General features: G+C 38.1%; 5 protein-coding genes across 13 annotated transcripts; 3 read left to right on the top strand and 2 right to left on the bottom strand.

Moving 5' to 3' along the window:
- Positions 1-2573: 2573 nt before the first annotated feature.
- LOC108623836 (RRP12-like protein) lies at positions 2574-7244 on the top strand. Of its 2 annotated transcripts, none has more exons than XM_026812606.1 (7): positions 2574-2876; positions 2963-3140; positions 3206-3332; positions 3409-6481; positions 6558-6671; positions 6755-6914; positions 6989-7244. In XM_026812606.1, the coding sequence occupies exons 1-7, from the start codon at positions 2744-2746 to the stop codon at positions 7083-7085; spliced, it is 3882 nt and encodes a 1293-aa protein (XP_026668407.1). In that variant the 5' UTR covers positions 2574-2743; the 3' UTR covers positions 7086-7244. The 2 variants fall into 2 exon arrangements, with proteins under 2 accessions (XP_026668407.1, XP_017878153.1); XM_018022664.2 differs by having other exon boundaries at positions 6555-6671.
- On the bottom strand, positions 7081-9108 carry Grx3 (Glutaredoxin 3). Of its 3 annotated transcripts, none has more exons than XM_026812622.1 (3): positions 8458-9108; positions 7466-8099; positions 7081-7385 (listed from the first exon to the last, which is right to left on the bottom strand). In XM_026812622.1, the coding sequence occupies exons 1-2, from the start codon at positions 8505-8507 to the stop codon at positions 7478-7480; spliced, it is 672 nt and encodes a 223-aa protein (XP_026668423.1). In that variant the 5' UTR covers positions 8508-9108; the 3' UTR covers positions 7081-7385; positions 7466-7477. The 3 variants fall into 3 exon arrangements, with proteins under 3 accessions (XP_026668423.1, XP_017878156.1, XP_017878155.1); XM_018022667.2 differs by having other exon boundaries at positions 7081-7388; positions 8458-9107; XM_018022666.2 differs by having other exon boundaries at positions 7081-8099; positions 8458-9107.
- Positions 9109-9219: 111 nt separating this feature from the next.
- On the top strand, positions 9220-16779 carry LOC108623837 (lymphocyte cytosolic protein 2). Its single transcript, XM_018022665.2, has 9 exons — positions 9220-9781; positions 10512-10574; positions 11029-11087; positions 12240-12784; positions 12861-13204; positions 13276-13417; positions 15191-15364; positions 15493-15631; positions 15803-16779. The coding sequence occupies exons 1-9, from the start codon at positions 9698-9700 to the stop codon at positions 15948-15950; spliced, it is 1698 nt and encodes a 565-aa protein (XP_017878154.1). The 5' UTR covers positions 9220-9697; the 3' UTR covers positions 15951-16779.
- Positions 16780-17514: 735 nt separating this feature from the next.
- Hr96 (Nuclear hormone receptor HR96) lies at positions 17515-21512 on the top strand. Of its 4 annotated transcripts, none has more exons than XR_003389033.1 (6): positions 17515-18219; positions 18554-19872; positions 19951-20167; positions 20241-20475; positions 20567-20666; positions 20767-20857. XR_003389033.1 is itself a non-coding variant. In XM_026812612.1 (5 exons), exons 1-5 carry the CDS (start codon positions 18082-18084, stop codon positions 20797-20799), a joined length of 2133 nt encoding a protein of 710 aa, XP_026668413.1. In that variant the 5' UTR covers positions 17516-18081; the 3' UTR covers positions 20800-20897. The 4 variants fall into 4 exon arrangements, 2 of the variants coding, with proteins under 2 accessions (XP_026668413.1, XP_017878134.1); XR_003389032.1 differs by having other exon boundaries at positions 20744-20835; XM_026812612.1 differs by having other exon boundaries at positions 17516-18219; positions 20241-20666; positions 20767-20897.
- An 882-nt stretch (positions 21513-22394) lies between these two features.
- On the bottom strand, positions 22395-26414 carry Nagk (N-acetylglucosamine kinase). 3 transcript variants are annotated; one of them, XM_026812617.1, is made up of 7 exons: positions 26252-26414; positions 25085-25268; positions 23789-23873; positions 23618-23716; positions 23242-23494; positions 22875-23173; positions 22395-22803 (listed from the first exon to the last, which is right to left on the bottom strand). In XM_026812617.1, the coding sequence occupies exons 2-7, from the start codon at positions 25159-25161 to the stop codon at positions 22480-22482; spliced, it is 1137 nt and encodes a 378-aa protein (XP_026668418.1). In that variant the 5' UTR covers positions 25162-25268; positions 26252-26414; the 3' UTR covers positions 22395-22479. The 3 variants fall into 3 exon arrangements, with proteins under 3 accessions (XP_026668418.1, XP_026668417.1, XP_017878136.1); XM_026812616.1 differs by having other exon boundaries at positions 25757-26390; XM_018022647.2 differs by having other exon boundaries at positions 25085-26390.
- Between the last annotated feature and the right edge of the window lie 227 nt (positions 26415-26641).

Raw genomic sequence — 26641 nt, 5'->3', positions numbered from 1 at the left:
TAAATAACGTATATTGAGAGAAAGTTTGATAAACGATCGCAAGTAAATAAAATTGACATTTATAATCTGTTAAGTGTTCTCGCTAGTAGCAATGTGAAGAACGAAGTCTGTTCGACGGAATGATCTCGCATTAAAGAGGATTTATGCCAAAGGTATTCAACACGTTTCCTACGGCCGAGCAACTGTACAGTTTATAAATTACAAAACGTCATTATTAAAAGACTGGATACAACGCGCGTTTTATCACTGTCCTAGTCAGGATTACACGAAACATGTCATTAGCCTGTCCGTCTGTATTACAAGATAAGAATGTTAATCTACGTCGCTTAATGTACGAAGGAACGGAATCCTTTTTCTAAGTTCAAGACACCTTTTCGCAATTTGAAGAAGCTTGAAAGTTATTCATCTTCTTCATCAAAGACGCTAACGACTCGACGGACGAGTGAAAAATGCATTCTTTCATTTCCATTACACTGTAAATTCCTCGATACTCATTACGCGACGAAAGCTGGCGAGAGGGAAGGAATCTCGCGAATTCGGCGGCACGCTCGTCGCGTGGGACGTCGCGCATTGTCCCGTGACATCACGGAATCAATACGACGCACGGTCCGAGCTTACGTCATGGATGACACCCTCGCCGCTTGCCAAGTCTAACTGTTCAAAACCAGAATATCGGGTCGTATCATATAGGCCGAACTCGCGTGACTAACATAATTTATCATAAACACATCGTTGCTTAGAGCAGGCAGATAGAAACGAGATTGCTTCTTTTCTTCAATCTCATTTTATGTAGTCATAGATTTTTGGTAAGAACAATTATTAGAATCATGAATCAATCCTCGTAGTTACATTTAAGAATTAAAACAGTGATGCTTGTTGCTCGATTATTTGATGATTTATCTTAAACGTTTTAAATCTTCGAAAAGTTTGATAATAATGGGGGGATGAAAGTGGGCTCATAGCATGGCAAGCAACAAGTGTATACTTTACTTGTTGAATTCTTGAGAAGATAAATTTCTCCATATCTATGTTAAGACGGTTTAATCTTAGTTTTGAGCAAAGAAATTTAAAGTTCATGTATTTTGTTCTTCAGGATGATTATTTATTAACTTCATCTTAACTATCGATGATACAGTATGTAATTAGAAATGAAAACAGCTTGAGGCTTCAAGAGACCTTTACGTGAATCGCATAGTAACCAGATAGTTACCGCCATTCTTCCCCGACCTGGTAATTTTCTAATTTGCGGTAAAGCTCGTGACCAAGTCCAGACGGGTCGTTTATGGAATCACGTCCTCGTTTCTGGAAATATTTTACTCGATCACGAACGAAAGACTCCGGATGGCCTCGTTAGAGGGAATCAAAGGGTACATCCCCTTTAGAAGAAGTCCACGTGGACGAAGTTCCATAAAACACTGCGTTTAAATTGTTTCTGTGATTATTGTTAATAATATTAATTGACAGGATTTTGTTCCCCAATTTGCGCAGGTATCGTCTAAAGACACGCAATCATTTCACGATATTGATCGATTAATGCGATTCAGCAAGATGCATCAAGGATTATACTTCGAAACCATTTGACCCAGATACCTAGTTAAAATCTGCAACGAGGTCACCTCGTGGATTTAAAAAATTTTACTTCTAACTTGCAAGAAATTGTTCTACGAGTTTTATTAAATCGAACGCAGTAGTGTCAGTTAGACTGTGGAACATTAATTCTAGAAACTTGCCAAGATAATGCTAACAATCAGTCGAACCAATTGTGATAATTCTGGGACAAAGACTAATGAACCATATCGCAAGGTATTATCATCGAAGAGGGAAGAGTGCGAAGAAAAAAATTCGGTCATAAATTCTACTACCGCTAATGATAATTTATATCCACAATGTGTAAACAAAGAGGGAATAAGGAATTCTTATATTATCGTTGTTATACATATGTTTTATAATATGATAAAATGGGAAATCATAAATAAAGATTAAAAAATCGTCTCAACAGCTGCATTCAAGAATAAAGTGATGTAAAACGGGCTGATATTGAATTGCTACACAATTGACAACTTTGAATTAAACACTGTTAATAATTTATTTATGTCTCTTCCTTTATTTTGTCGAAACTGGGCGTTTAAGCATTTCGCCCACAGCTACTAATCTTATTTTACGGAAGTTGGAGGCACTGACGTTCTTTATAATAAGAAAAGATAATAAAACCAATTTCTTTGATAGTAACATATAACTTTATTGAAGTGACATGTCAATTCATACATCCCCGATGCAATTTAATAAAAAAATATACAAATTTCATTCATAAGTATAAATATATACTCACATACATTAATGTATATTGTTAAGTGATTGCTTCATATTCCATACATGACTTCAGCGAAATAAGAATTAATACTTAATAATAAAAAATAAAGACGTCGACAATAATAAAATAATGCTACTTTAGTTCTTATAAGTAACTATTCCTATATGCCTACGGACAATACTTTAATGCTGCCGCCACCTTTTGGTAGTCAATGAAATAGCTCACTATTTGACTACGTCGGCAGGGGTAGGGATAGAGTACAGTACGTACAGTACAGTACGTGCACGTCGTACATCGTACGTAACACGTGTAGTATGAAACTAACCTTGTGATCCTTGACGTGAAGAAAAACTAGTAGGAAATTGTTATTTTTTTGTTCAGTTTTCTATTTCGAAGAGTCCTTTTATACGTTGCTCAAAAGCCGATCAGAAAATGGGAAAATTGGGTCCGCGTCTAGACAGCCGGAAGAACGCAAAACGATGGCCAAAGGGACAAAGCTCTAGTTGTAATCCCGAAACGACAAAACATCGTGATCAGGCAGCGTGGTTTCTTAAAGGTCCCATAGGTACGGATTTATGCATATCAAACTTTTACTCGTTATTCTTACATTTCCGAAACATGCCGATTTTTTAATATTTTCTTTATTGTCAGCTTCAGGAAAGCCTGGTATAACGACATCGGATTTAGAAAAGCACGATGCCATTCAAGGAATTGAGCCACAGTTCGAAAAGCTGGATCTTGAGGAAAATCGATCGGAAACATCGACGGAAAATACTGTTGATACATTTGCTACTAATTATAGCAATTGTTCAAATGTATCATTTAGCAGGTAAGCTGAGCAAAAATTCTCGTCCTCAATTCTAATTCATTAATTCATAATGATCAATCTTACAGATTCCTGAGTCATTTTCAGTCCAATTCCTTATTACATAAAGAAATGTTAGCTGTGTTGTCTGCTGTAACAGAAATCATAAAACAGCATGGAGGAAGCGAATCGTCTGTAGAATATTTCGCTGCATTGGTAGCTATCATAACACTAGTAATTTATTTAAAGAATTAAATGAAAGAGATAATGATTTGGAATTCTTATTTTATAGATGAGTACTTTAGAAGCAATTGAGGATGATACGTCAATCGCAGCTACCTTGTCTTTGTTAGGGATGGGTCTGAAAACTGTGCCAAAGAATATTTTAAACGCACAATTTGGGGCAGCGAGTAAAATCTTCTTAGATATCCTTGCGAAATATGCGACGTCGGAGGACTACTTAATACTTAGACACTGCATTCATTGTTTATCCCTGCTGCTCCGAGCACAAGAGCTAGCAGCGTGGTCAAACGCATCTACGATGCAAGTATTGGATGCTGTCCTGTCGTTCATTACACATAGTAAACCGAGAGTCAGGAAATCAGCTCAGCATGGAATATGTGCTATATTAAAGGGGAGTGACATAATGAAAGCTGAAAGTCATCCGCAATATCATCCAACATCGCCTCACATTGGCAAATATTGTATCACTCAGTTGCAGCTTAGTTCCGAACCCGGCGGCGTCACGAGTATTCTTCATGTTCTTACATTACTTAAAGACATTCTTCATCATTTACCAAAAGCACACGTAAAAACGATTAGTGAATGCTTATTGAAATTAATGACGTTGAAGAATGTGCTGATAACGTCCTGTTGCCTGCAAACGTTTCATGGTCTATTCGTATCTCGACCATCGGAGAATGTTCTACCGGGGCAAAGGAACGCGCAAATTATTACGGCTCTTTATGATTACCAGCCTCCAGCGACCGACACCCAACCAACCTTAGCATGGTTGGCTGTTATGCAGGAAGCGCATTTAAATCTAGCCCAAATTTCATTAAACTTGTGCGCAGCTATTCTACCCAAAATGTTCGATAAATGTATGGAATTGTGGCTATCAGACAGGTCCGACGTCATATCTGGTACGTCGCATACGATAAAGATATTGTTACAAGATTGTATTGGGAAAATGTGCGAAGACGAGTCAATAACGAAGTATAAGACCACCATCGATCAGACTACTTGTACCATGCACAAAGCATTGAGCTATCAGTATTTGGAAGCATGGTACCACATTCTTCATTTGATAGCTGTACTGTTTCAAGTAACCGGAAAATCAAAGAGTCCACATTTGGTAAACATACTGAGAACTCTAGCAGATTTACGCGATTCCTACAACTTCGCGTCGAAGAACGACGCTGAATACGCCATCGGAGCTGCTATTCGAGTCTTGGGACCGGAGGAAGTGCTAAATATAATTCCACTTAAAATATCAGAAGACATGATCAATCTAAAGAGAACATGGTTACTACCGTTGCTAAAAGACTGTGTTGTAAAAGGATCACTTACCTTTTTCTCAGAAACTTTATTACCCATAGCTGAGCTGTGCGAAAAAAAATCGAAGGAGCCCATAGGAGGAAAAACTTACGAATTTCTCGTTTCACAAATCTGGGCTGTTTTACCAAGCATATGTACTAATGCGACTGACGTAAAAGATAACTTCAAGAATATTGCTAGATTATTGGGTACGTCTTTCAGCGAGAAAAAATCTCTGCGTCCATCAATAATGGCTGCATTACGAAGATTAATAGTGAAAGCGGTCGACGAAAATAAACTAGAGGATACGTTCGAGTTAGCCAGATTTGCTAAGAATTTTCTACCACTTTTCCTGAATTTGTATACCACAAGGCCAATCGGAACTGACGAAGAGGGACAGCGTCTAGCCGCATTCGAGACAATTAAGGTGTACCTTACAATTACGAGCAAGGATCTCGTACACGAACTGTTTGATCGTGCGATCTGCAGGCTAAACGAACCTAATGCTGACGAATTTTTCAAGGAAAGCGTACACGATATAATCAGACTGTTAATCGAGTATACCGACGTCGACAGATTAAAGACGTTCTATGATATGTGCATATTATCCCTCAAAGACAGTTCTAAAATCAAAGAGCAAAAGAAAGCATATAGATTTTTAGAAGAAATATGTGGCAGTGAAAAGGATGTTTGCAAATCGTTCATAGTGGTACATAGACGTGAAATACAAAAATTGTTAATATCATCAGCCACTGAAGTCGCGAAACCCAGCAGAGGACCACGATTAAGGTGTTTAATTAATCTAATCAAATCTCACCCACAACTTGAAAAAATGAAATTCTTGGAAGCTATCGTTCCCGAAGTCGTGATCTATATAAAAGATATAAATTCGAAATGTCGAGCGTCTGCGTATCAGTTACTAAATACAATAGCTGAAAGGTTTTTGGAAAATCCGGAGCAACTGAAAGAATATGTCAACATGCTAATAATCGGCTTAGCTGGCGCACAGAAATATTGTACTGCTTCTATGCTGGCACTTGCCTCTGTTACTTATCACTATAACGGATCTCTCGGTGTGGAAAAAATCAAAGAAATTTTTGAACACGCATGTAAACTCGTCGCCAGTCCCACAAGAGAGATCGCAGAAGCTGCACTTTCTTATGCTAAAGTTTATATCACTGTGATGCCTTCTCCTATCGTTGCCTCGACTTTAACGAAGTTGATAGACTCCTTAAGTACAATGGACGGGGATTGCCATAGGCATTTTAGACAGAAAATAAGAGATATTTTAGCCAAATTGTTAAGGAAATATGGAATGGAAACGATCTCAGCTATGGTCCCAGGCTCGAACACGGTGTTGCACAAAAGGTTGAAAAATATAAGTAAACTAGAAGAGGCAAAGAAGAAAAAGAGAGAATTGAGAAGATCCAAGGAGCAAGAAAGTGATGAGGATAGTGAATTCAACGCGAAGAGAAGACCTAAGACTATAGAGGAGATATTAGCAGACAGTGAAGATGAATTTGAAGACACGGACAACGAATCACAGAGAAAAAACAAGAAAAGGACATCGCGAAAGGAAGCATGGATACAAGAGAACGAAGAAATTGTTGATCTCATCGATCCTGCGGCTGCTAGAAATATAACAACGACACACCCTGGATCCTTAAATACAAAAGCTGGAGTCCCGAAACCAAAGGATCGTGGGTTCAAAACTGCACCAGATGGACGTCTTATTATTCTAGACGATAATGATATAGATGACGAAACGGAAGTTAAAAAGAAAAAGAAATCCCCACTTTTATTGCACAGTGACTCAGAAGATGACTATGGTAATTATAACGAAAATTGCATGAAAAAATGAATGAATTGGATAGTTACATAAAGATAACGTGCTTTTTTCAGAAGACATCGATGATAATGCGACTGTCGCCACAATGCATTCGACACAAAACAAACGCAAGCGTAATGATACTGTTGATAACGTTAGCTTAAGAAGTGAATCCACATCAAGATATCAAGGTAATATAAATACTCATGTTTTTCTTTATTTTGCCACGTGATGTACTTTTTGTTTATTTAAATTTATTTATTTATTATTATAGCTGGAGGATCAGGAATTCATCGACCATTGAAGAAAGGAAAAATAGTACACACGCCAGGATCAGAATTTAAAGCACCGAAAGCTGGCGGTGATGTTAAGAAGAAGGGTAAGCCAGATCCGTACGCGTACGTACCTCTATCACGAGCGGCGCTGAATAAAAGGCAAGTGGCAATATACTTACGTTTTCATCGGAACTTAAAATTTTGTTATTCTGATTTGTTCGTATTGTTTCCAGGAAGAAAAAGAAAAATGCGAGCAAATTTCAAGGAATCATCAAAGGAGCCAAGAAGGGTGCGAGAATCGGAATGAAAAATAAGAACAACTATATATAGAAGAAAATATACTTGAGGAGTATAAAACTGATAATATTGATAATAAGTAAAAAAGTTGTTATGCCTTTACAAGTACACAGTACTTGCAGTTTTCCAATGGATAATGTATAAAATATGCCAAATAGATTAGAATAAATTATTTTGCAATAGCGGAATAAAGTTCAGGATGTTTTTAAAGAAAATTTTCTTTATACAGATAGTTTAATTTATTACATAATTCAACAGAGGAAAGATTGTGATCTTCAAAATCGATACAAAATAATTTAAAAGTAATTGGATTAAATTAAGTGATCAGACTCCCTTCTGAAAGAAAACAATTTAATCTTCCTCAGCTGCATATACTGGAATTACCCTAAGTATTTATTCGAGAATGAACTCACGTTTCATTTGTATTAACTCTTCTTAGGCAGCATATTCTCTAATTCTCCAGATTCGCTCATTTCTTTCACAATGTCCAATCCTCCGACGAGTTCTCCATTTATATACAGCTGAGGGTAAGTGGGCCAATCACTGAATTTTTTAAGTCCTTCTCTGACGTCGTTATCTTGCAAAATATCAAATGTCTTATAATCTGCTTTGCAAGAATCTAGAATCGAGACTATTGTCCTAGAGAATCCGCAACGTGGATTTGCTGGAGATCCCTTCATGAACAGCATGCAAGGTGCTTGACTTGTTAATTTCTTCAGTCTCTCTTCAAGATTCTCTTTTGACTTGTTCACCTCGATCGGAATCGGCTCTTTGCTCGTCAAATAACGTTTAACTTTCTCTGCTAGCGCAGAGGGATTGGCTCCGTCGACTCTGTCGAGTACAGCCTCGTTTCTTACAAGGACGACCGTTGGTACAGCGGTGATGCCAGCCTTCAGTGACACCTCGGGCACCTTCTCGGCCTCGATCTTGGCGAACTTAACACCTTTGTATTCCGCGAGTTTGCTCATTTCCTCGATCACGTCGTTTATTTGCGAACACTGATCGGCCCATGGTGCGTAAAAATGAACCACAGAAAGATCTTGTGACCTGGCACGGTAAACAAACGCGTCCTTGAATGTTATCGATTTCTGATGCACATACGCATGTCACCAATTCTTATCTCGAAAGTTTGTATAAAAATTATTTCGTGACTTCTGAACCCGGGGAAATTCTCGTATCGAACGAAAAAGAAAAAATATAAAACGCTGATCTGTTATTTTATGCAAATATTTAATCTTTCTTGCGAAACAAGAAAACGTACTCTTCGTTTAATCCTACAATTACTTTTTAAATATAAATCGAACTTTCTCGTAGAACAATGTGTTGAGCAAAAGCAAGATGTTTATATGCCTCAGGTTAGGTGCTAGAAATTGAAGTACCAGTTTAAGAATTCACGTATACTTACTTAACGTACTCTCCATATTCTCCCTGGGAATTAAGAGTTGTGACAGTCATTCTGTCACTTTTTTTTGTATATTAATCAAACACGTGTTAACGTTGAGCAAAAAATACTACGTAATCACACTTGCCTTTGCGGCGTCTACGCGACTTCTAACATTGCTCTCATGGAATCCTGAATCCCGATGTATGATTTTGCTTCTGCGCAAAAATTCGCCAATCTCCTACACGGTACATTAGAATGATTTCCGCAGCGTGGGCTATAATGCACTGCTTTAAAACAATATACTAATAATGTTTATCATTATCATTTTTCAATACTGTTATTGTTTGACGGTAAGGCAATCTTATCTGGAGAACATTACAAATACATGTGTACTAAACACATTGTATATCTGTGTGAAATGAAAAATTCGCAGTACCGTCGTGTGTACGAGACATTAAATATGGTTCTCAATAAAAAGCTTTTATGAATGAATGCACACCAATAAGCTCTGTCCTAACTGAAGTATGAAATCCTGTAGGAAGAAGTAGTTGCGACAGCGGTCCGAGGAAAATGCAACACGGATCATTCGGGTTTTATAGTGAATTTATGGGGTAGGTCATGAATTTACCTCCCCTTTACAAACAAACTTGCTATAGAACTCAATGAATATAGTAGATCGAAACCTCCCGTTCTACGTCTCTCTCGGATCGGCCTTTGTCTCGCAGTTCAAATTCCAGTTAGAACAGAGCTCAATACTTGAGACAGACTGAGCAGACTCTGAAATTTTAAAGTTCGGAGATGAATGATAAGTCGATAATTAAGCAGTTTATTCTTTCTATGACTAAACATGATAGATGTTGAAAAAATGCTATGAAACAATTCGAAGAATGAGTCATACGTGTTGGAGAGCGTCAAACCCGTTCTGGCTACGACAGACATTCATTCAGACTCGTTCAAACGAAACTGGAATATCGGATAAAAGAAGTTTCACGAGTTGAGAGTCACGATTGCAGGACCGTATCAGGCGGAACAGGTGCACTACAAGAAAGTGACCAATCGAAACGACGATGGGCAGCTCGTCATACTACAGACGTCATCGTATACAAAGAGTACGGTGGTGAGGGGAGCGAATACAAAGCGGTGAGGACTGTCAAGAGTCGAGACACCTCGCCCACAAAAACCAGATGCAGATGCGACCGGGCGGTGAACACGTGCGAACTTCTTTTTTTTTTTATGACGGGCGCGCGAACACGCGGGTGCAATGTTTAAAAAATTGTCGCGGAGCGACGCTCTCGAGGACATATCCAATTGGAGCACCAATGATGTGTTGCGGCTGCTTCGAAAGGTGAGCAAATTCCAGTGAAAACTGATCTCCTTCCACCGCCAGCCACGGATTGTAATATGAAATTTTATTGGAAGACCTCGATTGATTTTATTCAAATAGGCACTTGATATCTTTTAGAATTTTTTTTAAACGCGTGGCACCGGGTCACGGCGAAAATAAAATATTTCATAATTATAGTAGTAAAATGTTGATACGTACCGTGTAATCTTGTACACCACAATAGGGTGGGAAAAATCGATAGAATTATGCGTTATGCGTTTCTATCACTTACAAAGTAGTGCACTTCACCTTCGTATGGATTAAAAACAGTACATCTTATGCACCGGTTGTCAAACTGGATGACACATCGAGAATGGATCGCAAATGAGACATGTGCACACACAGCAGTTCACACGCGGATTCTTTTCTTACTTTCCACCGCAGGGTTCACGTAGTACGTTGTACTTCTTTTTCCGTTGAGATTGGTATAAAAGGAACATAAAGCTGAAACTGTATTTATACAAATTACGGAAATAGGAAAAATTGTTAGCGTCATAATAACGAAGTATCGTAAAATTATAATGAATATACGTCGATTTAAAATAGCGTAGAACGAAAGAGAAGAGAAACATTTATACATGCACTCGCGTGATCTACTTTGTTATTAAGACATGGCAAATATTTGTACAACAGACGCTCAATATCTATAGCATACATCTTGCCTGACCTGGCGCATTATCAATTTTTATAGAACGGCCTAGAAGAATGTTGCAAAGCTATCGCGAAACGACAGATCGATGGGGATGAACTGCTGGTGAGTAAATGCTTAGAACAAAGTGTCTTTTTTATTGTTGCTGATTAACGTGTACGAGTGAAGACACTGCGATAACTCGAGTTGCACATAGAACGATGACGAAACGGCTGGAGGCTAATGACTTTATCCAACATGAATTTATTCCTGAATTATTAATCCACACGTAGAATTCTAAATGATAAGAGATTATTTAAACCTCGTTAAAACTTTGATAACAATGTAATCAAGATGTATTACTTTCACGCTTAATTAATAAACGTTCTTAATACTGCCTCGTGCGCGCTTCATTAGCTGAAACAATGCAAAGGGAAACGAGTTTCCGTGCAGTTGAACTGGGAGAAAACGCAGAGACAATGCAGCCGAGCAGTTTCATTCATATATCGCAGCGTTACATTTCGGTTCTAACCGGCGCGTGCTCTCTTATGTCCCTCTTAATTAATTGTAATTATTCTAGCACTTGACCGAAGGGAAGCTGTCGTTGTGGAAGAGTGACCTCACGCGTCCGTTGATATGGTAAGAGAACGAAATACGTATGTATATCAGACAGGCCTCGTTTCTCTGTGGTGCAACAGCGTGGACCTGTTCTTGCCTCCAAAGTAGAGTCAACGGGCCTGTCTCACGACCTAACGGTTCCTCTCCGTGAAACATCTCCCATGGACACGCCTTCGAATCGTGATCGGACTCACTCGTACGCACCTATATAAGTAGGTGTGTTCGGAAAATATAGCTATTCAAGATAATTAGAGAATCGTTCGCTCGACCGATTTTCTCGGTCGAGTAGAAGCGACTGCTCGCATGATTACGCGTCTTCGAACGATTAAGAATGCAAATTCGATTAAATGAATGCGAAAATTCACGTTGTTGCATCAACGGATTCTCTAGTTAGGCTAATTCAACAAGCACGTCAATTAATTTTCCACGACGTAAGAAAAAGTATTTCCGTTCGACGAAAGTCTGATCACACTGCTGATTAGGTAAACCATTAACGAGACAGAATAACTTGAAACACTCAGCCAGCTTTCGTTCGATTCGTACATACAAATAATAGGAGAATCGGATTGCCATTAGAAACTATACGACAGCTAACTGTGAATTGTTTGCATTCTATTCGCATTACAACACGACGTTTCACTCGGACGTTCTCGAACCGCGCGACGGAACGGGACGGTTCGTGCCGGTGAAAAATTTGGCGAGCGATGATGCTATAGAAAGCTTCACGGAACGCAGTATGCATACCGAGGGAAGGTTCAATGGCTGGGGCTCAACAAAATCGAAATATGCTGTAGCCTAGCATTTCTGAAGGCCACGCTCAGACTGTACGCCTGCTGGGTTACTCGATGCCATAAGCGCGTAATCTTATCGCGTAGGAAGCATTCTATCACTAACGAAATTAAATCATCTTTTATTGAGGAACTTCCTTTTTATAAAAACGCGCTATCAGTCTGACCATTTTAATAATTAGGAATTAATGTATTTGATTATTGCAACATTTTTTAAATAAAAGATAAACCGATGAACCTATTCATGTATTAAATTATTTTAGACATATTTACTTCTGTTTTGTAAGGTTCTCTATTTTTTAACAAGATAAGCAAGGAATCTGTCTTAGTTATTCTAATCGCTACGTAGAAAACCAGTTTTTCCAATGTGGATCACGTTTCTTAGGAGCCTCTGGGCATTCGTAGAGGAAGTGAGGAAAACACCGGAGAAATTCGTGGAGGAGAAGATCGTGAAGTTTCAAACGCACGAAGAACCCTTAAGCGACACTGGCTCGTGGGGGACTGATTTCGAAGATGAAGTAAACGAAGAGCATCCGTCCGTATCCGAAACTCGACTGAATCCCGGATACAAACACAAAACGCCTGAGAACAACGTGAACTTCATGCAACAGAATGTATTACCGGAAGAGGACGAAGGAACTTACGCCAATTGCGGGCCTATACAGAATGACGAGAATACTTATATGAATTGTCAAGAATCGAAAAGTGTTCCACCAAAAAATGTGTCCAGATTACATGGCCAGAGCGAAAAGTCGTTGGCTGAACAGCTTAAAGAACAATTGAAATTTCGTAATACGAACAAACCGATGACTAGGCCGAAACCGGAGGCATTACAAGCGAAGAACGTCGATGATTCGTCTTCGAATCGTTCTCAACCGCAGAAATCATTTCTCTATAAAGTCAGATCGAATGCATCCAATCAGATCCAAAGTAAGTACAATTTTTCGATATTTCTTTTTCGAAAGCAATGAATAATTAAATATTTTTCTCTGATTCGCAATTTCAGAGAGAATGACGATACCCCCACCACCCGAGCCAAAAAAGAACAAAGATCTGGTAATTATTGACAAGCCGAACAAGGAACAAATGAAACCTCCGACAACACTCAGAAGTCTCGACTTGGTAGCCAATTTACCAACAAAAACGGAGGAAAGTGAAGACGAATACGAGCCGTTCGATGAACAGTTGATTGAACAAAATCAGAAGAGGAATATATTACGAGCGGACAGTAAACAGTCGTTGACCAGCGGTCATCAGAGTTCCGTCGAGAGCGTTTATCAGCCGCCAAGTATTACGAGTTACGAGGAGGAAGAGGAACCCTACGAGATTTACGAGTCAATAACGGAAGTGGTAAGCCTGTGCACAACTTTTATTGTGACAACTAATTCGACAAAGAAATGGATGGATATTTTATTCTGTAGCCAGATAATGATGGGTACTATTTAAGTCCCATTCAAAGGCCGATTAATAAATCGACGCCTCCACCACTACCAGCGAAGCTTCCACAGTCGTCCACTACCCCCTCCCCGGTTCTGAATCGAACAGATTTGGAAAAGTCAAAGGGTTCGTATTAAATTTTCTTCTACATTCTAACAAAATTATTAAATCATCCTATTGAATCGATGAGATTATACAAAATAATACACATTGAAAAAATTGGTTCCCATGATACACAGAACACGTTACGTCAGTAAAATTTAAATAAGAACAGAATCGGGCTGTGCAACGTGTTACGAGACTCGGTAACAAGTGCACGTCGTATTAAATCAAAAGAATAAAAAGCATTCGGTGTCCCAACTTCTCATAAACATGTGCGTGGCAAATGGCTGGCCACTGTTGCAACCTGATGCATTTTGCACTTTTACAGCCAGTCACGAACGAACTATCGTCTCCCTTATCTCGAGTCGTTCTCTTTATTTGAATACGTTCAATTGTAAATTGTCTAAAAATTGCAATCAATAACGCTAATAATCTGATAAAAGTGATATGCATAAATCGCGGACACACGTATAAAATGATTGATATTAAAAGTGACTCCAATCTTTCGTCGTTGTCGGTTAAACGCAAGAGGGCGAATCTCGAAAGATAATTGAAATCGAATGAGATTTTTTGTACCACCGGAAACGGAAGGGGAGACAGTGTGATGGAATGTGTTCCTGCTTTTATCTGAGACTGAGCAAACAGCTCTTGGGGGGTTTGGTAGCCCGCCTCGCCGATGAAGTGTCCGATATGATAGTGAGAATCAAACGAGGACTATCGCGGTGTTGTTACTCCCAACCACCTGAACCGCCAGGTACGACAATCTCTTACGAAGCGAATTCCTCGCTTATCGTTCACGCGTCGTTCCAGCCGTGTACACATTTTCAAATCCGAATCGTCACGTTCTTCGGTAAACGCTTGACACGGTTTTCTGCCTAAATTGGAAATCGAACACCGGACTCAAAATAGCCTACGATCCGACCGATATATTTTTAAACTTTAAAGAATCTGTGCACCCCATGCTGAGAGACCAACGCAGAGCCGACGCGACGGCTTCTATAGTTTACTCGACAGGTTCCCCAGTTAAATGCCAGTCTCTGCACTGATTTCGTGGAGTTCGGAACGGATTGACAATTTTCTGATACGAAGTTCCCTCACTTAAATAACATCGCGTACTATTAAAAATTTTGTACAACTTGTTTTCTAACTATAAGCTTTGCTAATTTGCATTGTTTATTGAAAAAATTCTAGAACGCATACTCGGTACTCGTTCTATTTCGAACGTGGGAGACGTGTAAATTATGAAACTGGTAATCCTTGAAGTTTATCGTTGGATCTGACTCTGCTCTTACGGTGTTCAATGTAATCAGCGAGTAAAATTGGTCGCGGAAATCCTGTTTTCCTGCAGTGCTATTATCGAGTCGTTTCATTACCACATTAAACGCAGTGGACTGTGTCGTGTAAACGCGAGAATATCGACTAGGGAACAGGGTACGTTAAAAACCATCAGATTATGAACGGAGGAAGATCGGATGACGGTATAATAGTGCATATTCTTTTGCTGAACGCGTGAAATTTCGAAAACGTTTATCAGCTTAAAGCGAAAGACGAGACTTTTGCGAAAATGGCAACGATAATTGGGGATCGGAAAAGAAATGTGTCATTGAACACCGCGATGCGTCGTCAAGTGAGTCTCTCAGAGTGTTTGACTCAAGCAGCCCTCACACAAGCCCGCCTGAATTTAGCAAGTTAGTGAAACAACAGCCTCAAACACTATAAAATCTCTTCGACTTTTAAAGTGGATTTCATAAAATAGTTACTAAGACATTTAAAGTGTATATAATGGATTGCTTGCAGAGCGATCTCCTGATAAAAAATCAGCGACTCTACCCCATTCGAACAGTAATACCTCTTTGGTATCGGAAAGAGCTACGAGACCGTTACCACCGCCGCCTGAGAGGCAATCCTACAATGATAAACCTTGGTTCCACAATATTACGAGGGAACAAGCAACGGCTCTTATTAAAGAACGTAAGTAGTTTGAATGAATTCGTGCCAATAACGAATTAATATAATTTCGTAATATATTTTCACTTAAAAATAGTTTTAATTTGAAGAAAAATCTAATTTTCTAACGCTGTTTGATTTGATGTGTTTAGAAAGTACTTACGGTAATCCCCAAGACGGATATTTTCTTCTGAGGCCGTCTACGACGAATGTGAATAATCCACTGGCCTTGGTTCTCTGGTTCAACGATAAAGTGTACAATGTTCCAGTCAGGAAGCGGCCTGACAACAGGTAAGGAAACCTCGCATGCTAACATTTTATGTCCGTACATATCTTCGCTGGGTACCGGACTTATGCTAAAAAGTAAAGAGAGAAACCTGTTTACAAGTCTACTAAAAGAATCTCTATGAATGAAAGGTGGAGAGTAAATAGTGAAAGATTGAATTGAATATTTTCGATCAGGTACGCGTTGGGTTCGGCAAAAGTGAACGAACAATCGTTCTCGAGCGTCGAAGAGATCGTCGCGTTTTACATGAAAGAGGAACTGGTGCTTCACAGCGGAGGCATGGAAATGGGAAGCACGAGATTAACGGACACACCGCCAAAATAAACTTTTCGAAGTTCTCACAAACCAGCTTGCACTATGCAAACACTGCCTGACACAGAATTTCGAAAAAGATCGGAGCTGAAGGGACGGCGTGCAGTCAATTGCACAGAACGAAGTGCCTTTTGTACTCGTGATAAGTCCAAAATCGACTTTATATATTTTTTATAAGACTCCAATGCATTTATACAAATTATAATAAGCGCAAGTGTGAAGTATTTATTCTAAAAAAGAAAAAGACAGAAGGAAGACGGATCTCTCGCGCCAGTGCGTGTATATTTCTATAGAACGTTTACGAGTGTAATTTTAATTAATATTGAATCTGCGAATTTGAATGTAAGAATGCACACATTGATTTCTGATCAGGGAAGGAACAGTCGTGTTTTTAATTTACTTCTTTCGTATGTTCGATTCATAGGTTTTCTTAAGATAACACATAATGTACATTATGCGTATGTAAATAAGACACTTATATTTAGAATAGACCTAACTACAGCCAACAATATTTTATATCGCGATCTATTTCATTTATTATGATTTTATAGTTACATAAGTATTTCCTATCGTGATTGCATACGAATAAAAATATTAATTTCTAATGCGAGTGTTAAAAATTGAATGAAGTGCTGAAATAAAAAATAAGTTGTACAGATAAAAGTATGAATCCAGATCACTAATTTTTGGTCATCATCAGAAGTTAAGGAAAAGGAAAGTGTAAGTGCCATACTTGAGGAAAATATAAGTGACCTTACGCACGACATACGAACATTCTATTTTCGATTGTATAAATTTGTAATAAGTTGTAACAAGAATAAATAGTTACTTAAAAAAGGGACACATAAACTGTACTTATTTTCAATAAGATCTTTGCTAAACCGCTTGAAACGAAGAAATAAAAGAGTAACCGTTAAATTAAATAAAGGAGTCAATCATTTGTATGCAATCTACGCTGTTCTCAATTTATCAGTTTAAATTAATGAAATCGTATTGGTATACCGGCAATTTACCCGGGCGCGTTTATCTCCACATTCGACGTTTGATAACGATAATATCATTTAAAGTAAACACTCATGCGATCGGGTTCACAGCTCACTTTCACGTCTGTCGGGCATTTACGTGTGATAGTTTCATGGAATCAGCCAGTGTATAATATTTTATTTTAGGCCGCCGCGACAGTAATATTAATCGATGCGTTACCGGGCAAGATCTGAGTTTACGACAGCTACAATCTATATGAGTATGAAATAGACCGTGATGTTTCACGTGGTGAACCTGTGCGCGCGTGAACTTTGAACCAATTACTCGACGGCTGTGATACAATCAAGGAGAGAATAATACCGTTGGATTCGTACATTGGATTTCTCTTGATAAGATCGTGTTTGACATTGAATCTCAATTCGCCCCGATCGCTAATTTGTATGTTCAGCGTGCGTGTATCACCTCTCAACTTTTTATACGCGATAATTATCGCGCGTAGCCCGACGCGTTATCGTATGATACCGCTTCTTGACAACTTTCTGGCGAAAGAGAAAATATAACTTATATACCTTATAACGAAGCGTGTTTCAACTTCTCAGAAAGATCAGTCCTACACAGTGTCGGTTGAAACAATCGAAGATCAGAGAGACGCGCGGTTCGATTAACGATTTACACGGCGGGAATCCGTGATGCTTTCAAATTCGCTTTCGTATGGAGAGAAATGCATTTTGTAAACTCCCTAGGTGTGCGTATCATGTTAGTTACTTTTCCTGACGTCACGTTGCAGACGCTCGACGAGCAAATCGGTGCAGCTCAGTGGGAGAATGTAGTAGTCGAAACACACGATAAGATCGTGCGCATCATACCGTTAACTGGCCGTAACTGAACGTCAATTGAGCGGTCCATTTAGCTTGTCACTTAAAGCTTTTCAAATAGTATCGCGAATCCGGGGCGTTGGACCGAAAATGCTGCTGCTGCTGATGGTCTCGTGAAAATCGCGACGGTGTCCCTCCGTTTCGTCTAGTTTCATCCCGCGGACGGTGCGATAAAAACAACACTGACATGAGTCAGTTGTCGCAGGAGTGCAGTTCCGAGCGGGAATAACGATGTATTAAGACAAAAAGTGTTGGTTCGTGCGCAAAATTAGTTTCGGGGAGCAATGGAAGATGAACAGTCAGGTCGAGAAGCTAACAAGATCTGCGGTGTCTGCGGTGACCGCGCTTTCGGTTATAATTTCAACGCTGTATCCTGCGAGAGTTGCAAGGCTTTCTTTCGACGGAATGCTTTGAAAAACAAGGTGCTTTGATTTGAAAACCTTCTTGCTTGTAGCTTCTTCTTTTCCCGCAAATATTGTCTTTCAAAAACACAGTGGGTGTTATTAAATACATGGCAATCGAACATTAATCGCATCGACGACTGTCAATTTTTGTCAAGTGTTTCTCCATTTTTGGAGTCAAATTCAGCATGAAAAGGTGGCATAACTGCAGATGCCAAATTCGAATTTGATTAAGTAATGATGCTAGAGTGATGACACGACAAAAAAGAAATTAGTACTTATAGTTTGTTGCTTGTTAACTGACAAAAGGTGCCTTTGATCGTCTCATTCAGAATTATTCTTAAACTTTTTTCAGGATTTTCGCTGTCCATTCACTGAGAACTGCAGCATTACTCCTGTCACGAGAAGATTTTGTCAGAAGTGCCGTTTGGATAAATGTTTCAGCATAGGGATGAGGAAAGAATATATTATGTCCGAAGAGGACAAGGTATTGAAGAGGCAAAAAATAGAACAGAATCGTGCTGCAAAGAAAAGGCCAACTATAGATAATACGAAACCATCAAAGATTAAAAAAGGTTGCATAGATGATTGCAATTTCGAGGACACTTCCATGTCAGTCAATTCAGTTGCATCAACTGTGTCAGACACGTATTTTTGGGAATCTGACAGGAAATATACAGACTTGGACGCGAACAGACAGAATTTAACTGAGAGCATGAGTCCAGTAACTGCAGCGAGTGTTCCAAGTCCTTCTAGTCCACCAGAGAATAGTACTATCACAGGATCAAAGACACTGGACATGATGAAAGACTCCTCTCATAATGTAAATTGTAATTTCAAGAGTTACGAGCATCCTTCGTCGCCTCACGAAGAGGAAGCTGATACTGAGAGCATAAGAATGGAGTCAAAGTGTTCGTCACAAAATCATCAATCATTTGATAACGTCAAACCCCTTCACCACTTGGAAAAGGACAAGAAATCAGTAATAAGTTCAAAGAAATTTGAGCAAAATATGTTCGAGTTTGATTCTACAACTAGTGGATCTGTAAAATGTTCACCGGAACTTGAGAATCCACCTTGTTACAATAAACTTGAGGATTATAACTCCGAACAGAACTCCGAATGTATAAGTCACACGTCCCATTACACAAAAACGAGTATCGATACGAACTCCGGATTGCAAATGAACGTACAGACTTGTTCAGAGGAACCAGAAACTAGTCAAAAACAAAACACGGAACCTGGTTCGAGAGAAGATAATTTAGCAATTAATAAACTCAGTCGAGATTCCACTCGTATTACCAAACTCGTCAACAATACGAATTTCGTCGCAAAAATATTTCAGAATGAAGAATTGCTTCTGAAAATCATAACCGATCCTGTTGTGATTAGTAAATTAGAAGCAGATCCACAGATTTCTCAGTTCTTCAAAGAAAGCGGAGTCGTTCCAGAAAAAGAACCGGCATCCGAGAAAGATACAAACCTTCATCTTAAAGACGATCACGCGCTTAAACCGACGCCTAAAGTTAAACAGACGCAACTAGAAAATCCTATATTGACCGATTTGATTACGAATTCGAGCCAAGAAGAAAGCAAACGTGACGACCCCAACAGTAATCATTGGAATAGAAGCTTGTCGGATGTTACAAAAGATGTACTTCAAGATGTAAGAAGGTATAGAAGATTACATTTATTTCCTATCTAGAATCTCAGATTTATACAGACGGTCGACAACTGTAGATCACATTTCAGGGTACCAATTGCCGCGAATTCCATTGAGTCTATTCTTTGCGAGGCAATTAAATTAGAGTTTTCAGCATATTCTGCTCTTGGCGGTATGGAGACCAGAAGAGTATTGAATGATGCTGAAAGGGCAAAGTTAAATGAATTAATAGTAGCCAACAAAGCATTATTAGCTCCTTTAGACGAGGATATTACGAATTTGATTGGGGAGGATTGTGAATTTAAGGTAGCGTTTGTTTCAGCTGAAAATGATACTTATAGCTGTTAGTACTTATACATTAAAACGAAAGTAACTTCAGTTTCAGAATAACTTTAGTCGATGTAATCCAGCACTGTTAGATGTTATCAATCTTACTGCCATCGCCATTAGACGCTTGATAAAAATGGCAAAAAAGATAAACGCTTTTAAAAATATGTGTCAGGAGGATCAGATCGCTCTTTTGAAAGGTGGTAGCACGGAAATGTTGATTTTGAGGTCAGCTCTCAATTACGACGTTGAAAAGGATATGTGGTGGATACCACATAGTCAGGAGAGTATGTCCAATATAAAAGTAGATGTGCTAAAAGAGGCAAAGGGTAATCTTTATGCTGAACATACAAGATTTATAAGGAGTTTCGATCCCAGGTGGAGAGACGAGAACATTATTTTAATTCTGAGCGCGATCGCTCTGTTTACACCTGACAGACCGAAAGTGGTACATAATGACGTAATTAAATTGGAACAAGTAAGTTTGACGTAATCTCTTTTACTGTATATTATTAACTTAATTAACTAATTATATACGTGACCTCTCTTTTATAGAATTCATATTATTATTTGCTTAGACGTTACCTAGAAAGCGTCTATCCCGGATGTGAAGCGAAATCGATGTTTTTAAAATTAATTCAGAAGATATCTGATCTTCATAGATTAAACAACGAAGTCGTTGAAGTATATCTTAATGCAAATCCGTCGAGAGTGGAACCGCTTCTTATAGAGATCTTCGACTTAAAACATTGATCGAACGTGTTCATTATAGTTGGTAGAGAAGAATTATGAAACATTTCCGTTCAATACTCTTCTAAGTAGCAACAGTGACAGTAGCACAGACGAGAGAAGATTCAGCACGAAAAACCCATGGGTGTAGAAAGAAGGAATTTTTCGACATTAATGCGACTTAATAGTCCCATGTTTGTATAAATGCTGTATAGTAACAACGACCCAAATATTAAGAGGACTACTTAGTATGAAATTTTCAAAAAATCGATTTTTTTTTGCATTTTTCGAAAGTTTATACCTTCAAAAATATCATACTAAAATATCAAGGTTTGTTCCCAACTAGTTTTCGAGTGGTAGCCTTCTAATAGGCTAATTTCAATTTAAAAGCATTTCATGGAATATTTCTCTTAAAAAAAAATTTCCAAAAATCACCTAAATTTTGGGCAGTCATACTGGGTAGGCCCCTTGAAAGCAGAAGTTTTATCAGAATTTGCAAGATACGCAAATATGTAAGTTAATTGTACATAAACTTGATAATTAGATGAATTATGTTATTAAAAAAGTTTATTCGTTAAATAATGTTTATGTAGAAATTTAAAGAATATCTACATATATTATAGTCCATTCCTGTTACAATTTTAAAGAGATTTATTGTAATTAAAAAGCCTTGTAAATTATCAATATCTCTATTCGATGATGGATATGACGAACTTCAAAACCTCAGAGATTATAGTTTAGACTCTAAATAAACGTGATATTTTGTCACTTTATCCTGGACAAATACGTATGCATGCCAGCAAGATTGTTGAAGAAATATTGCGTACATTTTAACGAGCGTACCTTAAATCGTTAAATCAATAACGTTACGTCAGTACCAAGTTCTATCTTCATGTTGAACAAATTAATATATGCATTAAGAAGAAGTTTGTTTATTTTCAGATGTAAATTAAAAGTAAATCGCATAATAGTAAACATGAATTCAGTGCTTGGTTATAAAAAAGATTCTCCGATTACACTGAGTGATCATGAATATTAATTATGTATACAATAAATTGTGATATCCTGTCAAAATATATTTTTCAAATATTTGTTACACTCTAAACATGTCATTTAAAATCCTCTTACCGTCGATCTGCCTTTTATTTTATGAGCGATACAAAATTAAAAATTATAAGTACCTGTTCTTTTAACTTTGGGACTCGTCGGGGAATGTATAACCAAGCAGCTGCAGAATTATAATTATGAACAGACTGGTGGCAGTGACGCAAAATGTCAAACTGACAATGATAAGGAACATGAATACCATTGTTCTAAGAACGAATAAGAAGCTGCAGACCAACCAATCCCAAATTGACTTCAATATCATTTTTCTCTTCGAAATTTATCAACAAAAAATAATTTAATAGATACGTGAGAAAATCTTCATCGAAATTAAATAAACGAGAATGTCAATTGTTATTTAACAAACGATAGGTTGATTGTTCAAAAGTTCCTATATATTGAGTATATGTAATAATACAAGCTGCATGTGCAAAGTACAATCGATTCTTTTTAATATATTATCTTCGAACCTCCATACCAGGGCAAGGAACGGTATCTTCCGGAACTTCCACGCTTGTCGGTTTTACATAATTTTGCCGCTTATAGTGATGGAATACTTCAATGTTATCTTCATAAGGTTTTTTAAAGATCCATTTAACTTTCTCTGCGGCAAGGTAACAGGCACCCACAGCGGACGTAGTTTTCAGATGAAATAGGCTTAATTCGTCCAAGGCCATCGATTGATGAATTTCATCCAAGAAAGCGTCTTTCATGAGATACCACGATTTCCAGACAGATCCCACACAAATAACTTTTATCCCGCCCGGACTCAACTTGAGATCCTAGAAATCGCGTATCATGAAACAAACATACGTATTTAAACACTAAATTCGTTCCAAAACCAATATTTTACATTGTGAGCCTTCCTCGCAAGAGCTATGATATATTTCGCGAGCCATCTTCCATTCTCTTGAAGGATGTATAAACAGAGCGAATCTTTTTTCTCACAACCTTGCACAATTTCCTTCGCGAAACTAGCGAAATGCGTTTTATTAAAGTTGGTGTATAAATGTGAGAGGAACTCTTCCCTGGTTACCACATTGAAATGATGCCTTATAGCTGGCCAGACATAGCTTATGCGTCTAGGTGCTCGGGCTAGACCATCGATATCGTCGAACACGTACTTGCACGCTCTGTGAGCAATCCAGTAGGCTGAAAATTTTGCATAATCATAAAGAGTCATTACTGGACAGAGTGCTCTCGTTCTAAATTTTCTTTACCACTGCCTTCGTCCGCTATCATATGTCCCCATCCGCCACATTTACTCATCTTATTACCCACATCGACTAGAAACGCCTGGCTACCTGTGCCAGCGATCAAGACGATTCCACCATTCGCGAAGCCAGTTCTAAGGCTGCCCATAACATCCGACGTAACGACAAACGTTTTAGCAGTGGCCGGATATTTTTCTTGTATCGTTTCATGGAGCGAACGATTAGTTTTCTCTTCCTCGCACCCACTTAAGCTAAGACCCTGATTATACAACCGATTAGTTTATTTAAGTAAGCTACTCCACTCGATTCACCGAGTGATATCTGAAATCTCTTTCACAGAACAGACTTATCGTCATGATTCATTATAACTATTAATATTTACCAAACAATCTAAAGGGACTAATTCCGACATCCCTATAGCTTGCTTCCCTTTTTCTACCATCGCGTTTATTCTGGCAGCCGTTTCATCTATACCGAGAGCCTAATCAGAGATATCGATGCGATTAATTGATGAAAAGTGCGAATGCTAGGAGCAATCATTTCACTTATTTACCCAATGATTAGTACTTGGGCCCTTAATTTCCGTCAAAATTGTCCCTTTTCCATCCATAATGATAAAAATGGACTGAGACGATCCACTAAAAATTATTAAATTCGCCTGTGTAGTCAATTTCTTAATTCAATTTTTGATAATGATATCTCGTAACCATTTCCGATCGTTTGCGTTATTTGCGTTGATAATAAGATCGTGCATGTGAAGGTAGATGGGAGTTAAAAGCATACAGTCGCTGTTAGAATCAGTTAAGTTAATCATAGTCGAAGTAGACCGTAAATTGTTCTCATTTAGCTATTACTCGAATGTACCCATGTATATGCATAATATATATATCGAGAAACCGCGGTGCGAATGAAATTACGTATCTTATTACATTAAAGTTGAGTTTCTAAACAAAATTCTGTACACAGAAATCCCTCGTCATACTTTGTTCCAAGTAGAGACAAATAAAGGGTATGTTAGTATCTGTTTTGCTTTTGATAACGTTTCGGAAAAGTAAGTCTGCAAATAATCGTGATAGAAAGATTCAATGGCAAATACATATTTACTGATAACGGAGTATCATACATTATGCTTCTATATTGATATTATTTGAGGCAAGTAATTATCACAAGGAATATAACAAATTTTTTCCAAGACAGAAATTTCTTCGTGTTTATCTATTTCGATAAATATAGATAAGAATTTGAATGTCAATGAATTTCGATGAGGAACGATAAGACCACTCAGTATATGGCAGAGCTGCTCAGCTTTTGTCCGTACGGGCATTTCGTTACCGCAGCATTAACAATTCATAAATGAAAGGAACTCCAAGTCTTTTAGCCAATTATTGTCTGTCGTTTGCATGAAAATTTTATAATAATTCCTCATGAGCGTCTGAATTATCTTATCTGAACCACGAAGACCGATCCCCCACAACTGAATGCCCGCGATCAACCGAGGCTACTCTTGCCCGCCAGGGCCTATGCTGAGCAGCTCTGGTATATGGATTTATGCATCGCGTACTTTCATTTCTTAAAAACTTTCCTAGACTTATGAATATATGCAGCACTTGAATACAAAAGAGTTGGAAATTAAAAGAGTAATGTATTTTCGAAATTCCAGGCAATAAAATTCAATGCGAATTTTGCAAACAAAAATGATGGATTAATTTTAATTGGATTTTATCAGCATGTATTATCCATTTATATGCTTATCGGTTGAGACAGGAACAATGCGGTACAGTTTAATTCTCGATGATTATACCAAAATTTCGGCAAACTGCTAAAAATAGTAAAATTGATAATTACTCACCCTTCGACACCGCCGAGTCTAATTTCTTCCGGTGCTTCCGGTAACTCTATTTTCGCCATCTCTTCCTCCTCCAACATGCTTCTTCTTTGCGCTTGTCTTCTTAATTCCCGGCGAAGTTCGAATTCGTCGATACGCCTCCTTTTTCCTTTTTTACCTTTTCCTTTTTTACCCTTTCCTTTTTTCCCTGCCATTTTTCCGATCAGACAATTTTTAATTTAGTCACTGAAGATATTTCCGGGAAAGGGATCCAGGGATTTGGAAGGGAGATTTAAAGATTCATGTTTATCTGATATAAGAGTGATAATAAAACCATTATAGAGTACATAAGAAATAGATGACGGAGCATTAAGGATGTGTTTAATTTGTAGATCAAGCGTATTAAAGCTGAAAGAAAATTTTGTCGCTTTTGTAAACATCCAGAAAATTAGAGCCGAACGATGGTAACACGTATAAACAAATTAAAGAGACAATCCAACAAAAAAATACGAGATTGAGATTGAATTTTAAATAGTAAAACATTACAAATACGAAGGCAGTTTTCAAATATAACTCTTGCTATTCGCGATTCAGTAGGCAAGCGGATACATGTCAAATGAGAGAGAATAATTTACGTCAAAATGACAGTGGAGACCATTGAACTATGTTTTATATAAGTCAATGGTGGAGACTTACTGAAAAAATTTAAAGGCTATGTCCTTTAGCGAGCATACGCTTGTGCACTTTGTACAGTATTGTAGAGCATCTCGAAGAGCAACTCCGTGTAGTTCGATACAAAAATTCTGGACACCTCGCGAATTAACGCATGTGGCACTTGAAGAGAATTCAAGTACTCTGACCGTTACCAGTGAACGTTTATGGATCACTATGGACTATAATCACTATGTGACAGTTTTACCAATCGAGTGATCGAGATAAAGTTATCTTCACATTCATTATTCTGCATTGCACGTTACTATTATTGGTCTTTATCAACGTTTACAAATATTGCAACATATATGTAACGCATTACAAATATTGCACCATGCATGGTTCATTATAATGTATAAGTTCACTATGATTCAGTGTATTGCATATTCAGGTACTTCGCTAACTGCACACTGCTGCACACTCACAATCCTTGTATTACGATAACACTAGTCGTAATAAACTGTTTACTTGACTGCTTACCTGCTTATTACAAACCAGCTCAATGTTACAAGCGAATGCTCTGGTCTATAGCCACTTTGATACGCAATATATGTTTACACAAAATAATAAGGAAGAGATAAGATTCGATCAAAAGGAACTGATAAAGAAAGCTATTTTAACTCGGATCATGATCACGGACATATGACCGTGATATAAATGAAGAAAACCTTATACGTGCATAGCAATAAATTATGTTACTAGCGGATAATAAATAATGGATGAAGAATAAGCTGACAGCGAATTTCTAGAGAGCTTCGAATTACGCGGTTGAGACGTCTCAATCGCTAGTAGCGACGCTGGCTGGCGCCGTCTGTCGACGAGCATGGTCGTACTATGAATGGCAGAAACAGCGGGATAGGTTCGCTATCT

This window comes from Ceratina calcarata, unplaced genomic scaffold (genome assembly GCF_001652005.2).
Source record: "Ceratina calcarata isolate Rehan_Ccalc_2016 unplaced genomic scaffold, ASM165200v1 scaffold291.2, whole genome shotgun sequence".
Lineage (NCBI taxonomy): Eukaryota > Metazoa > Arthropoda > Insecta > Hymenoptera > Apidae > Ceratina > Ceratina calcarata.
The sequence above is the reverse complement of the archived record's forward strand: the minus strand, read 5'-3'. Positions and strand labels throughout refer to the sequence as shown.